A 15,739-nucleotide genomic window follows, 5' to 3' on the forward strand; every position below is an offset into this window, starting at 1 on the left:
TGGGGGGGTTCCAAGTTCTGTTAGGCTCTGTGACACGGAAGTGACCTCACTTCCTGGGACCCCCGCCCTGACCCACTCCTGGAGGAAGCTGCAGGGGCAGTGCTCGTGCTGCCGACGCCCCCACTCCCTGCAGGCAATGGTATGTGCACACAGGGACACAACACACCCCTCTCCACAGGCTCCAGGGAAGGACTGTGTGCACCCAGGGCCCTGGCCTGGACACACGCCTGGGTTCAGACACGACCGTCCAGTCTTCCCCGGTTTGACCCCGGAGTAGCCGTTGTGCCCATCGGGGATGATCGGCATCTTTCCTGTGGGACAGGGAGTGTCCTAGCGGGTGCTTCCCCCAGACGTCCCCAGGCCACTGTGGCCTCATATCTATGACCTTTGTGGCGGGTGTCACCTGCAGGACATACCTCCACCCACACGTTCTTCCTTGATGTGTACATGCATCCAGGTCCACGAGGTCCTATGTGCACACATGTGGGCACTGGTACCCTCATTCTGGAGGCCCAGAAGGTGACAGTCCCCTTGGGCAGGGATGGGCAACAGCTTCCCAGGATCCTAGGCTCCTGAATCCAAGGCAAACCCTGCAGAAGGTGTCGTCTGGACTCTTGTTGTGATTCTGAGTCTGGGGTTGTGGATTTGCTCCTGAATGGGACCCTCTATGCCCTGTGACCCTGGGTCAGGTGTTCAAAACTGCAGCTATTTCAGAAAACCGTTCTTTTCCTCACCCTTCGATTCATGAGTTACACATCCAAGAAGACTGACTCCACACACATTTTTCCAAATTAAATGATATCTATGTTGACACGCATGTTCACTATCTCATGTGCTATTTAGAAGAGTCCAGAAGGGGGTGGTTGTCCTATGTCTTCTGGAATGCTTGCTTTCACAGAACTGAAGCTCCAGTGCAGCTCGTGTGCTGACTGTGTCACAGCGATGGGGAAGGCTATGGGCCATGGGGCAAGCGCTCAGGAGGACAAAGGATCAGGCTCTGGGCCAGGCCACGTGCAGACATGTTCATGACCAGGTTAATGGAGGACATTGTGGTGTTTGTCCAAATGGGGGCTCCTTTGTTTCCTTTTTCTTTTCTCTTGGACATGGAGCTATTCACCAGGAAGCAGCAGCCTTGCAGGCAGGACTTTCTAGGAGAGAGAGGAGTCAACATGCCAGTGCCAATGTCATTTTCAATGGATTTATTCACAGGCTAAGTCATTTGAAAACATGAGACAGTTACGTTTAAAAACTACCATGTACTGGGCCAAGACAGTCCTGCCTTAGTAGTTTCTGTGAAATCAGGTGCAGAGCGGCAGGAAAGTCATCTCATCTCCTATTATGTGAAAGTGAATATGTGCATTGTGAGGAATGAGAAATTTCTAGGTTTAGGATGGAGAGATGATGGAGGAGAGATGGATGACAGGGAGGCTCGTCAGCGATAGATGGACACACAGTCGATGGAGAAATAGATAGGGAGTAACATTGCTCTTGAGAGCTATTCCTCAGCCCTCCTTCCCTGCTTGGAAGGTCCTGGCCGGCGGTGAAGCAGGAGGACCCCTTATTTATCAGAGGCAATATTATCAGAAACTTCCTGGCACTTACAGGGTCACAACCTGATCTACTCTTTTCCAAACCAATATTTACCTCCCAGTAGGGCCTCCAGGCTTCCAATGAAAGCCATGGTTTCCCCAGGTGCAGGGGCTGCAAGGGGATGAGCAAGGACTGCGGAGCACTGGAAGCACAGCACAGGAAGGATTTTTCACCTTTCCTCAGCAGGCAGTGTCCAGCTGTGGCAACACTAGAGTTGTAAGGTGGGAACCACGTCCCCAGACCTTCTGTCAATACTCATCGTGCCTCTGCAGCTCTAGCAAATGCACACGCTGCAGCCCAAAGTGTGGAGCTGCACACCTGCCAGCCTGAGCAGCTGCACAAAGTGGGGTCCTCCTGGAAGCCTAGGAACAACTTGGGCTGGCCAGCGTCGCCCTCTGCTGGTCTGAGCTCACGGTGCAAGGCTCCTTCCTGTGACCTCCCCTATGCAATGGGAACAGGTGGGTGGACTTGCTCAGGTGTGGGTATCACAGGTGGGAGAAGGTCATGCAGGAGATGCTGGCCACAGCGTGCAGGGAGCTGAATGGATGATTCTGTGGGTGTTCATAGTGTGAGTGTGTGTGTGTGTGTGTGTGTGTGTGTGTGTGTCTGAATGCAGATGTTAATCCAGCAGAGGTTTGGATACCGAAATTTGTACAGATTGACTTGCATATGTGGATTTTTCTGTGGCTTTTTCCTTCATCATTCATGTGTCCTGCCCTATTGCCATTTCACTTAAGATTCCTGTCAGTTCAGATCAAATCAACAATAAAAGACACTTCATTGGATGTAGTCATTCAAAATCTAACTCCACTTTGAGAATTTAAACCCTTTAATTCCAAAAATACCTGTCAGTCTTCATTCATCTAGAATTCCTGGATCCAGCGTTGTAGAGGATGTTTGGTTTTCCAAAGCGGCTCCAGCGATAATGACTGACACAGGATTTCAGGGCACAGAGGGAACTATTTAGGAGGAGATCCACAGCCCGGGCTCAGAGTCACAACTCGACTTAGACATGATTGTTGTCGGAGAGAGAAAATTTCAGGAAGAGTGACAGGTCACTCATCACTAGAATTTTCTGGGCAGTTGGGGCTTTGGAGGACAGGGGTGTGGGATGGGCAAGGTCTGCTCTTCCTCCAGGTAGACCCTCTTTCCTGAAACAAACCCCCAACACACGCAGATACTCAAAGAATACACACATCCATACATAAAGGAATGATTATAAATGCTGTCTTAGAAAGTCAAATGGTTTTCCACATGTATTCATACCTCATTAGATCTGGTTCCAATGTATTTTAACTTTTTGAAGCAAATGACACATATTTATTTTATGTTATAAAAGAGAAGAGGATACTTTCTCTACATGTGTGTGGATTCCTCAGGATAGGAAAACCACCAGCTATGCCTGAGCATCCTCTATTAAATAAGCAAAGGTAGAGTCATCAGATCCTGCTACATCAGTTAAACAACATTTGAGCAAGAAGCGTATTCTATATCCGATTTGAAAATTCCCAAATAGGACTCGGTGCATTTGACAGAAATTAGGAGGACAGTGGGCATTCCGGCTTCCCATAAATGCATCCGTATCTACTATTGGATTTGAACTAAGGTATTGTCATCCTCTAACCCTTTCCTATGCACATCGAAACTCAAAATTGATTCATCACAACACTTGTATTTTCATAATAAATTACTGATTATATTTGGCATTGTGTATGTACCAACTCCCCGAGGAACCTGAGATAATTGATTATTGTTATCGCAAGAATAAATATATTTAAAAATTCAGTGAGCTCAACTGTGTAAAACACTGGCAAAATTACAATTGCAAAGAAATAAGATAGTGAAGGGGCAAGATTGTCGAAAACTGGGGACCTCCGCTCAGCTGGATCCTTGAAGGTAGGTAGATGCTATCCGATCGTTGTGAAAAGGTAGGAATCCCACCTGACGTTTAATAAAAGAATTGCTGGAACTCTTCACTGAAAAGCGACCACCCTCTGCAAGGTGGGAGATGCGAGACGTGAATCCAAAGTGATATATCAGAAGGTGAATGGCAGGGCGGGCAGTTTACGCACCCCAGAATCGGGAAAGGAAAGGGCCACAGAGCCCACATTGCAATCTGCCTTAGCAATCTGATCCGGTGAGACACAACCTTGCCTGAAATGAGCTCAGGTGGTGAAATGGGCAGACACTACTCTGGACACAGTGTCTCAGAATTCTGAGAGTCCCAGAAAGAATGGGGGTGCCCACGGGGGTGGAGTTCCCAAGCCTTGGGGTGTGGACACTGGTCATGGCCAACAAGAGTGCGAGGGGAATCTCAGCTCAGTTGGCCCTAAAACTGGAACCACTTTGCCTAATCGGCTGACCACTCTCCACATGGGAATCCTGCAAAGGACAGGGAAGTGGGGACCCTGCCCCTTCCCCTGGGAGAGGCAGAGAGTGTAGGTGCACCCCCGGGGGACAGCTCTCAGTGCAGAGACCCTGGAAGGAACAGTAACAGGGCAACCCTCTCTCTTCTCCTGGCAGACTGGTCTGGGCGCCCACCACAGGCATCTGCAGCATCTGGCACACCCCAGTGACTCCTGCTTGGCCCTGAGTGCTTACTGAAGAGCGGGACCCTGATCTTTCTGCTCTCAGGCTGGAGATCAGATTCCAGCCATTTCGTGTTGGTCTCCTAAAGAGGCACAGAGGGCTTTCAAGGAACAAAGCCACACAGGAAAACCAGAAAGAGCTCACAGTGAGCCCAGCCCCGAGGCAAGGGGACGTGTAAGCCGGACCAGGAACAGACCCTGAGCATCAGTGCAGCAGGCCCCTCCCCCGGGAGATCAGCTCCCAAGATGCCATGAACACCATGTGTATGGACATCAAAGGGCTGCGTATTCCAGGTGTGGGACAACACAGTATAGAGAATGTGACTGTTCATCTAATGATTCCTATATCTGCAGTTTAAACTTCTATGATGCTTTTTTGTCTTTTTCCCCTTTTCCACTGGTTTCATGTTTTCTCAACTCTTCGATTTTAAGACATTTGGTAACTTCAATTTTTTACACTCATATTTTATAGATACATTCTTTATGTTTGGCTTCTTGTCACTGGAATGAATTTTATTGTTCTCCATATACAAGTTTTGCTTCTTGACAATTTGAGATTTAGTGTCTCAGGCTCATGGTATATCCATAACCTATGCCAGCTTGTCCAGATAACTCTGTCTTCCTCCATATCTGGATGAGACTGGATTTTCCATTGGGAAGATAGATTTGGTCTGCTTTGCTTTGGTTTGGTGTTTTGATGGCAGGGAAGCAAAAGACACGTGAGGTGACTGGAGGGGAGAGCACAGGCCTGCCCATGACTCTTCTGCTAGTCTTTCTCCTTGGTCTCCCTGGGCACATGGACCAAATTCCCTCCAAGCACATGAAGTACCAGTTCTGCTGGAGAGCCCAGCCTGAAGGCCCTTTGCTCAAGCCTGCCTGCCTCCTCACCCCTGTGCCCTATATACCTGCAGGTCCAAGAATCCTTAGGCTACTTCACTATCTCCAATCCCGACATTCCCTGTGAGGATCGGCCTTCCTACCCTTGGACCTCTGGGATCCTCATATTTCTGTTGTGGCATGCATCCCTTGAGTGCCCAGGAAGCTGCATTTTCCTCAGAAGCCATGAGGTAGCAATAGGGCAGCTTTCATGGAATGAGACAGGGGACTGAGGCTCCAGGGATCAGACTCTGACCCGGATCACATAATGATTGCATGAATGGGAGTTACTTAGGGCTTGAGTGTGGGAGAAGGATCCCACACCGTGGCTTCTCTACTGCCCTCTGAATTTAAAAACCTAGTGTGCACATCGAGGAGCTCCTCTACCCTCCATATGCACAGAGAGAGGGAACACCCTTGAACAGGAGCTCTGGAGTGAGGAAAGAGCAGTCAGTTGTTTTTCCTAAAAAAGGAATCCTCAAGACACAACTATGGATGTGCTTTGGTTTGGTTTCATTTGGGTTGGTTTGGTTTGGTTTTGCTGAGTTTCATTTGGTTTGGTATCACATGGTGTTGTATTGTTTTGTTTCCATTGGCGCACTTCAGAGATATGCCTGAGAACGAGGGACAGAGAGAGAAAGACAGACTGTCAGAGGGAAGTACCCAGTCCTGGGTCCTGTGCTATCTGGACCATTACATGCCCACTAGTCAAACTTTGCCTTCTTAGGAAATCATCTGGAAGGAGATAAATCTCCATGGTCAGGCCTCTGAAAGGAGGCATCATGATCCAACATTGAAGTCGGTTTCAGGATATATAAAGAATGAAACTGTCAACTCATCCCATTACAGACCATGTGCGACCGCAGCCCCATGTGGAGCACTTGGCACCCACACTGGATGCTCAGGGATCCACGTTGCCTGGGTAGTACTTCACGCAGAACACTGGGTGTGCAGGAGACCCTCAATGTCTACGTATCCCCTGAACCTATCAAGCTGCTGTCTCCTCTCAAGTAATTATGGCTGGAGGAATTAATATAACTATGGAGAGGTTCAGAAATGCTGAGCAATAAAAACCCCACAAAACAAGATCAAAAGAATGACATGCACACTATTCATTTGTGCTAATATTTTATTAACAGAAAAACACTACACACAATTTTAAATTAACATTAAAGAATAAACGAACTGCCTGGGTTAAATATCGACAATCACAGTTTCTGCAAAGCTACCACCACTGAGTCAAGAAAAGCTCATCTCAGGAGAAAACACAGTGTCCATTTGCAGGGCCCACAGCGGCTGTTCAAAGCTGAAAACCCAAATGCAGACATGTGTACGCCAATGAGAGCTTAAAGTCTGAGTTTCTATTTCCATTGGAGTCACAAGTGCTCATTCAAAATTCCTCCCATTTTTTGATGAATCTATTTGCAGAAGAGAAAATTGACATCCCAGAGGGAAGAGTAGCCTTTGCCACAGCACACGGATTTCCCTAAAGAAAAGTGCAAGGTGTGTCTTTGTGGTTCGGTGTCTGTGCACGGCCCCAGGAGCATGAGAGGCATCACGCTGTGGACCCGGGAATTCCCAAGCAAAGCAGCTGAGCAAGTGCTGATTCCCCACATGAGTCCAGGAGGGGCCACGTCCTCAGGTCCGCAGTCACACCGTCAGGGTGCAGTGGGGTGGAGGACAATGTCCGAGGCCAGGAGCTGGCTCATTCGCTCTCAGTGTCTTCTGAGGATGAGGACACCTGTAGGTCACCGTGGAGGACACTCCAGGGGCCACAGACACAGGCTCCGTCCGACAGGTGGGGGGCAGGGGGGCCCTGAGCAGGGCCTGGCTTCTCGGGAGGAAGGAATGAGGGAGCTGCGAGGAACCGGGCGCTCCAGCAGCTTCTGTTCAATCTGGTGAAGACCATTCTCAGGGGCTGAGTGGGGGCCCGCGCAGAGGGCGGCCGTGGGGGCTCGGTGCACGGCTGCAGCGTTCCCAGGTGAGGTGTGGCAGGTGTGGGCTGGGGGCCCTTGCTTGGATGGAGGGCAGGTGTCTTCCTGGTCTGCGGGGGCCCGGCTGTGCATCCATGGGCACGTCTGCTTCCTGGAGGACACAGACTCCCCAATATCCCTAGAGGGGCTTCCTCAATGATCCTGCAGGTGTGCTGGGAGGGCCTCCATCCCGGTTTTTTTCGGGATTTCTGGGACCTGTCTAGGGGCATATGGGCACATTTCTTGCCTGGAGTCTGGAGGGGCATTTGGGAATTGTCTGCCAATGCGTTGCTGACAGCGGGACGGATGTTCTCCTCAGGATACTTGGGTGGTGCCTGGGTGTGTCCCAGCCCATGGCCCTTGGAGCCAGCCTGGGGACCCTCAAGGGAGACTCTGCAGGGCCTCTTGGCTCTCTGCTGCACAACCAGGCTGTCAGCCCTGACACAGAGTTGGCGAGCCGGCTGACGGGTGTCAGCGATTGGCACTTCCTGGGCTCCAGGAGGTCCACCAAGGGGCCTGAGGCTAAGTTTAGGGCTAGTCAGAGATGTGGAATGAGACCAGAGTCTTGTGTCCGGGTTCTCAGTACGTGGCTGCATCAGCAGGGCAGGCTCACGGATAGAAGGCCTCCTGGTGTTGTAGACGGGCATCGGCATGTGTGGACGCTGTGGGAAAAGAAAAGACACAGGACACCATGAGTTTGGCCTCAGCACCAAGCTAAAATGAACATTCAGGAAAGAAAGAAACCAACAAACGCCCACGACCTTAGTAACCACTTCCTGCCCCAGAACAGGGAAAGAAAGAGATGGAATCTGTTGACCTAGGATTAGGGAATGGGGCTGCAGGGCTGCTCCGGAACAAAGGATGTTTGGATCCTCCCGGAGAATGACAGGATGTTGTTGATGCCCTTTAACATGGTGGAGGGACACGGAAAGTCCTGCCTCACAGCGATGCTTCTTCCATTGGACCAGCGCTTCCATCCTCTCTGCACATGAGGCGATAGGAGTCCTGCTGCTGGAGAGTCATGGTAGGAGCTCCTGAGTGGGGATGGGCATGGGGTTAACGTGTCATGAAGGACACAGGACTGTTCTTTGAGGTTGGTATGTGCTCCAGGAGTGCCCGCCAATGACCATCACACGCCAACCAGCCACAGTTCACACACATATGAGGCATAAGGCAACATCATGGGCACCAAGGGAAAAAAGGGTGCAAAGACCACGCTACTCAACTGCCACTGGTGAGCAAGGAAGTGGAGCCCCACCTCCCCCAGGAGGCCCATGGAACCCAGCGAGCCCCAAAGGGCACAGTTCGGGACGCAGCGCACACTCACCCTCACATAGTCACACGATTCCGTTTCTTCCTTCCAGGTGCACTTCTGCCCCTCCCGGGGTCTCCTGGGGAACCTGTGGAGCAGGGCCTTCCTCTGCTCGGCTTCTTGCCTGCACCAGAAATCAAGGCATAGAAAGGAGAAGGAACTCCCTTCCCTGGCTTCCAGCCAACACCAGCTCGGGGCTTGGGCCAACCTGGTCCTTTCCCTCCTCAGCCACTCTACGCCCACCTCTGCCCCTCATCCTATAGGGAGCTGAACAGGTCGTCCAGGCAGTTTCTTGCATGCAGAGTCAGAAAGGGTCTGCCTTGGCATGTGCCAAGCTCCATACATTCACTGGTGCAGGGACACTGCTCCAGCCACAAACCCCACACCAAATCAGCAGGGACAGCTCCATCACCCAAATGTGGACCCTGTTAGCCTGGCAGCTCCTCTGGCTGCCTCGCCCAGCTGGCTCTGCCCACAGCCGCCCTGCACACTGTGCATGCACACGGACTCAGGGTCTGTCGTATCAGCCCTGGCGTTCGTGTCACAAGCCCCATTCCTCACCTTCGTCTCTGTGTCTTCTCCCTCTCAGCCTGGTCCAACAGCCTAGCCTGGTGTCTTGGGTCCCGCTGACTCCCCGGCTCCACATTCTCCTTCAGCCTCCTGGAGCCCAAGGCCACGGGAATGAGGGTTGTGCCCCAGTGTTTTATGGGGCATCTGGTGCTTGATGCCTTGTGTCCAAAGGCCCCACAGTCCCTGCACTTTACCTGGGGAAGGAAGGTGCAGGGGTCAGTGCATCCACTCAAATGCCACTGAACCTGCCAAGCACACGAATGGGAGGCCGACCTCATGGAGTGGCACATGGGATGAGGACAGGGGACATCCTATCTGGCTAGTGAGGTGTCAGTACAGTGAAGACCTCTGGATGCTTACTCCCCATCCCGTGGAAGGGAGGGAAGGTGAAGAGGGAGTGGAGGTGTCAGTTGAAGACAGGTGGAAACATCATTAAGATTTGGAACAAACACAAGCGTGGATCTGATCTTATGGTGCCCTGAGGCTGATGCTCAGAGCCTCTGAGTGTCCCAATGTGTAGACTGCTGGGATTCCAGCCCATGCCAGGATGACAACAGGGTCTGGTCAATGATCTTCTGTGAGCCTAGCCTGTATCAAGACTCCTGGCAGAGCTCCTGCTTCAAAACCCATGCCAGCCTCCCCACTCACCCTGGGATCCTCCTCCTCTGGACTGGGAACTCCGAAGGCCAGTCCTGCTGTCTGTGGCCTCTTGCCTTTCTGGGGTCTCAAGGGAATGTCGGGCCCAAGCTGGGAGTGACGGGCCACCATGTGTCCCATGTCCTGGAGGGACAAGTCAGTCTGCTTCGGGGATTGGTTTCCGGTAGCCTGAGGGAAAAGAAACAAGAGAGTCCTATTCACCTGACCTAGGCGTCCTCCCTGTACCGTCTTCCCAAGGAGGCCTTAGCGAGCTTCAGGACAGTCTTGCCAAACACACATTTCTCCCTGTCACTTCTCTTTCCTCCTTCCTGTCTATGCCCTCCTGGCCAAGCCACATCCCTGCTCTGATGGATGCCACCAAGAAGGAATGTTGTTCAGTCTGCATTGAAGGACCCTTGACGACACTATCATTAAGTTTCTCCAAAATCCCTTTGGAAGCAAAATCAGGGACAGAACCTCTCCCAGTTGAGGTCCAGAGGGATCCACCATGGAGGACTCAAAGTGTACAGGCTTCAGGAAAGTGGACTTTCCTCTCTAATATCTGAATGCCCCACCGGGAAAGCCATGATTAAGTCCAAAGTCACTTTGGAAACACATTCTCCTCTACTCCATGGGGAGCTGCCCACCTGAGCCTATGAACACTTCCATTTCATGTGTTCTTGGCAATGTCCCCAATACAGCCCCACCAAATTGACAAATATATATATATGTATTTTTAGCTTGTGGGAACCAGTAAATTCTTTTGTGAAAAAAATGTAAGTTATTTACGAGAGAGAGTGTGTGCGTGTGTAATGGAGAGTGATCACCTGAGCTGTAGGAAGGACAGAGGGAGAAGCAGACACTCAGTTATCAGGATAACCAGTGAGGGCCTGGATCCATCTCCAGACCCTGAGATCATGACCTGATCCAAGTCAGTCCCTGAAACAATGGAGCTGGTAAGGCACCCTGATCCTTTGTCTTCACTAGGCCTGCAGGGCCCACTGAGACATCTACGGGCCTTCTGTCCCTGCTCGTCCACCACCCGACACCAATGTGATACCGGAGGCCCCATTCCATTGGCATTGGGACCTCCTGGTGTCCTGGGCACTCACAGCCATACCCTGGCCTGCTCCCTGTACCGTCATCCCAAGGAGGTCTTAGCAAGCTTCAGGACAGTTCTGCCAGAGAAACACACATTTCCCCCCGTCACTTCTCTTTCCTCCTTCCTGCCTACGCTCTCTTAGCCAAGCCACATCCCCGCTCTGAGGAAGGCCACCCTTAAGGAAAGACTCTTGTTGACACTATCATGAAGTCTCTCCAAATCCCCTGTGGGAGCAAAACCAAGGGCGGGACCTCTCCCAATTGAGGTCCAGTGGGATGCACCATGGAGCACGCAAAGGGCAAAAGCGTCAGGAAAGTGGGCTTCCCTCTCTCATATCTGAATGCCCCTTGTGACAGCAGAGGAAGCCATAGTTAAGTCCAAATTCATTGGGAAAACACATTCTCCTCTACTCGATGGGAAGCTGCCCATCTGAACACTTCCATTCCATGTGTTCGTGGCAGTGCCCCCAATTAACTGCCATCGAAGGTTTGGGAGGTGAATTTCTTTTCAGCTTGGGAACCAGGTAATTCTTCTATTGAAAAAAAGGTCAATTATTTATGGGAGAGTGAGTGTGTGTGTGTGTGTATGAGGGAGAGTGATCACCTGAGCTGTAGGAAGGACAGAGGGAGAAGCAGACACTCAGTTATCAGAAACCCAGTGAGGGCCTGGATCCATCTCCAGACCCTGAGATCATGACCCGACCGAAGTCAGATTCTGAAACAATGGAGCCGCCCAGGGGCCCTGATCCTGTGTCTTCTCTAGGCCTGCAGGGCCCACTGAGACATTTAGGGGCCTTCTGTCCCTGCTCGTCCACCACCCCACACCAATGTGACACCTGAGGCCCCGTTCCACTGGCATTGGAACCTCCGGGTGTCCAGGGCATTCACAGCCATGCCTTGGCTCAGACTCTGTCCTCAGAACATGTTAGACCAGAAAGAGTCCTTAACCCGTGGAGGAAGGGCCAATCCCTCCATCATTTCCTCACTGTCCCATTGCTCTGTCAGGGAAGGTCAGACCAGTGGCCTGAAAACTCACCTGAAGTGCGATTGTGGTCCTCACGCCCATCAGGAGAGGCTGAGAAAGGTCCTGGACACTCCACTGCAGGAGACTGGGTGTCCCGTGGGAGAGAGGGATGGTCAGGAATGGCCACTTCCGTTGCTCCCGGACTTTTATACTGCCCCAAGGTCACGTGACGTTTCAGCCACTTGAAAGACATCCACCTAATCCTCTTAGCGGCTGCAGGGATTGAGCCAATCAGCAGCTTCAACAGGCTAATGATGCCCTCATGAGAGCGATTTCTATGACTCCGTGTGTGTGCCTGTGTGTGTGTGTCTCTGTGAATGGAGGTGTGAGTCCATGTGGATTTGGTGGAGATTGAAATTTCTGCAAGTGAAATTATATTGGTACATTTTAGCGTGGGAATTAACCTCAGGACTCATGTTTCCTGAACTATTGGTATTTTACCAACACTTCTGCTGAATTTAGACCTAATGGTATTAAAAATGGGGTCAGGGTTTGAGGTTATTCAAGATGTTATATCCATTTTGTCAACTAACTTTCAGTTAAAAAGTGAAATGTAAAGAGCAAGATCTTCCAATCGGCTATAATCGCTTGATTGGATTAAGGGATTTGGGTGTGGTCCCTTTCTCATAGAGACCTTTCAGGCCAGCCCAGGTCCTAATCTTGACTCTCTCATCAGACAGCACCTTCAGGTCTTTCTCAACCTCCCTAACTGCCCCTGCTCATTTCTGAACCGAATTTGATCAGTTTCTATGTTCAATGGATATATCTCTATGAATGTCCTTTTTCTTCCTCAGTAACCTCAAGCGAGCCAAGGAGTGTTAGATGTCAGTGCTCTAGGACAGGGAAGATCACTCTCCCAAAGGAGCGCAGGTATCACATAGGAACAGGTTCTCCTCACCAGCCAGAATGTTTGTAGCTGTAACCAATCATTTGGGAATATGGCATCCATTGCTTGGCTTCTACACTTCCATCTCTCTGGACTATGATCCCAATCTACAAAGATTGTGAAGGTTTTGATGAATACCAGTTTCTGCCTAGGTGTGGTCCGGGTCCACCACAAGAGAAATTCTCTGGCTGGTTTTATGCTTTTGGGAAACATTCCTTTGAAACTCCCTTTCCTACAAGAGTCTCTATCCTCAATCCAGTGTTTATATGCCTCATTTTAACTGTTCCTCAGGGAATTCCACCACAATATCCTTTATATTCTCTTGATTCAGTTGGAATATGTTGTAGGCTTGTGCCTTTTTCCACATTGTGGGCTTGGCAGGTGTAGATGCAGGTAGGACGGCACCTTGTTAGCTTGTGGTTTGAAAGTGTCATTATGGCTTCTTCCGCCCACAGAATTGGTAGTGTCTGCTGAAACATTTTTGAGTCGACACGACAATTTATTCCTACTTGTGACCATGATCCTTTGCATTGGGAAAGGAGGCATCTTTGTGCAGGATAGAATAGTGAAGAATAATGAAGTTTAGGAAATCGTATAAGTCTTAGGAAAGGTGGAAACCTAAGTCTATGTGTCTTCTTTACTGACCAGAGGCCAAGAGAAACAGGAACATTTTGCCAGGCCTTGGTCAGTGACTGGGCTTCACAAGCCCTGGGGCCCTGCTGAATTCTTGATGTTCACTTGTCGTCCCTGGACACTAAGAGAATAAAAGTGTCATCTCTGAAGCCACCATGTTTTAGGATATTGATTCTGTACCCATGGAGTTCAATAAAAAACTTGTGTAGGAATCTCGATATGATATCTCCATTTTTACCTGAAAGTTTTAATCCCTGAGCCTTCCCTGCCAATGAAGGCACGTACTGAGACCCCCGATGAGACTGTCCAGTCCCATTCCACATCTCCTCTGAGTAGCCCTAAAGTTAGCCTCAGCCCACCTGGTGGACCTCCTGGTGCCCAGGAAGTGCTGATCGCTGACACCCCTCAGCTGGCTCGCCAACCCTGTGTCAGGGCTGACAGCCTGGTTGTGCAGCAGAGAGCCAAGAGGCCCTGCAGAATCTCCCATGAGGGTCCCCAGGCTGGCTCCAAGGGCCATGGGCTGGGACACACCCAGGCACCACCCAAGTATCCTGAGGAGAACACCCGTCCCACTGTCAGCAACGCATTGGCAGACAATTCCCAAATGCCGCTCCAGACTCCAGGCAAGAAATGTGCCCCGATGCCCCTAGACAGGACCCTGAACCTCCAAAAGAAACTGCAATGGAGGCCCTCCCAGCAAAACTCCAGGCATTGAGGAAGCCCTTGTGGGGATTTTGGGGAGTCTGTGTCCTCCAGGAAACAGACGTGCCCGTGGATGCACAGCCGCGCTTCCGCAGACCAGGAAGACACCTGCCCTCCGTCCAAGCAAGGGCCCCCAGCCCACAACTGCCACACCTCACCTGGAGATGCAGCAGCGGTGCACCGAGCCCCCACGGCCGCCCTCTGCGCGGCCCCCCACTCAGCCCCTGAGAATGGTTTTCACCAGATTGGACAGAAGCTGCTGGAGCTCCCGGTTCCTCGCAGCTCCCTCATTCCTTACTCCCGAGAAGCCAGGCCCTGCTCAGGGCCCTCCTGCCCCCCACATGTCAGACGGAGCCTGTGTCTGTGACCCCTGGAGTGTCCCACACGGTGACCTACAGGTGTCCTCATTCTCAGAAGACAGTGAGAGCAAATGAGCCAGCTTCTGGCCTTGGACCCTTGTCCTCCACCCCACTGCACCCTGACGGGGTGATTGCAGACCTGAGGACATGGCCCCCCCTGGACTCATGTGGGGAATCAGCACTTGCTCAGATGTTTTGAATGGGAATTCTCGGGTCCACAGCGAGCTGCCTCTCATGCCCCTGGGGCCGGGGACCCACCCCCAAAACATATCTTGCACGTTTCTTAGGGAAATCCATGCACTATGGCAAAGGCTACTCTTCCATGTGGAATGTCAATTTTCTCTTCTGCAAATAGATTCTCAGGGGTCCCGGTGGCTCCCTGCAGGCTGCACGTCCCCTCTGTCCTCAGGGTGCAGGGGCCTCGGCCGGGAAGGGGCATCGGATCGCCCCGATGAAGTCCAGCCAGACGGAGCTGCTGGAGCACAAAGTCCGACAACTGCTGCTCGCCTTGCAGCGCAGGGACATCATCTCCATTTGCAGCTTCTTAGACAACTATCGTGGATTCGCCACCAAGGACGAGGTGCTGGACCAGCTGTTCACCGAGTGAGCACCTGCCCCTCCGCAGCCCAAGGCTGGGCCACCTGCTGCTGGGGAGGCTGAGGATGGTGTGAGCTTCCCGGCCTCGGGCTGCTCCCCCGCCTGAAGCAGGGTCACCCAGGGCATAGCGGGGTCCTGGAGGGCAGCCCCGGGGCCTGGCCTGTGGCGGGTCAGCCAGAGGGTCTGTGCCTGTGCTCAGCAGCCATCCTCCTCCCCGTGACCAGGCCTGTGCCTCCTCCCCCCCATCACCAGTGTCCTGAGCAGCCTGTTTCCCCATTGAAAGGGAGTTTTAAGAGTCCATTGGGGGTCTGTGTCCTGGGGCAACAAGACAGGGGGACCCCGGGGTGCCCCGGTCTCACTCGGATAGTGTGCCATGGGTCTGGCCAGAGCCCTTTCATGCTCAAGCCTTCAGGAGGCCCCAGCAGGTGCGGGCGCTTCTCTGGGAGCTGCCCGTGGCCCCACGCACAGAGCTGACAGCCCCGGGGCTCCGGCCTAGTCAGGGGTCAGACAGTGACAGCCCCCATGATGAGAGGTGGCGTCCAGAAGATTATTCATGGGATGTCACCCGCCCTCCTCTAGGTATGGGTGCATCGTAGATGCGTGGGGTAACAATGACGTGGTCCTGCAGTGCTAGAAACTGTGAGTGACTCCGGCTCCTGCAGGAGGGCCTTCCCTCTCCAGGAGGGCAGCGAGGGGGCTGTGTGGTGGGGGGGCTGCACCGTCACCCCACACATCTGCAATTCCTGTGACAGGGTAAACGTCTAAGGCCCCTTCTGGAAAAGAGGGCAGGAGAGCCAGGATGGGGTGCGGGCTTGGTGGGAGGGACTGGGACCCCTAAGGAGACCTTCTCTATGCCCCCCAACCCTCTCTCTGCCCCACACCAGGGGCCCAG

At 52.1% G+C, this 15,739-nt stretch overlaps 1 protein-coding gene across 1 annotated transcript; it reads right to left on the minus strand.

The window, feature by feature from the left end:
- Window positions 1–6,759: 6,759 nt before the first annotated feature.
- On the minus strand, window positions 6,760–9,677 carry LOC119869185 (putative protein FAM90A24P). Its single transcript, XM_038589131.1, has 5 exons — window positions 9,558–9,677; window positions 8,901–9,103; window positions 8,355–8,463; window positions 7,614–7,689; window positions 6,760–6,848 (listed from the first exon to the last, which is right to left on the minus strand). The coding sequence occupies exons 1-5, from the start codon at window positions 9,675–9,677 to the stop codon at window positions 6,760–6,762; spliced, it is 597 nt and encodes a 198-aa protein (XP_038445059.1).
- Window positions 9,678–15,739: the final 6,062 nt, after the last annotated feature.

The sequence above is a fragment of the Canis lupus genome, unplaced genomic scaffold (assembly GCF_011100685.1).
Source record: "Canis lupus familiaris isolate Mischka breed German Shepherd unplaced genomic scaffold, alternate assembly UU_Cfam_GSD_1.0 chrUn_S1665H1859, whole genome shotgun sequence".
Classification (NCBI taxonomy): domain Eukaryota; kingdom Metazoa; phylum Chordata; class Mammalia; order Carnivora; family Canidae; genus Canis; species Canis lupus.

What these genes read in the sequence shown, in the direction of transcription:
- LOC119869185 (XM_038589131.1), bottom strand. Translation starts at nt 9,677, where the DNA reads ATGGTGGCCCGTCACTCCCAGCTTGGGCCCGACATTCCCTTGAGACCC. An exon ending in GAGAAGACACAGAGACGAAG is followed by an intron (nt 8,464 to 8,900) that starts GTGAGGAATGGG and finishes TTTCTGGTGCAG; the next exon opens with GCAAGAAGCCGAGCAGAGGA. An exon ending in AATCGTGTGACTATGTGAGG is followed by an intron (nt 7,690 to 8,354) that starts GTGAGTGTGCGC and finishes CTTTTCCCACAG; the next exon opens with CGTCCACACATGCCGATGCC.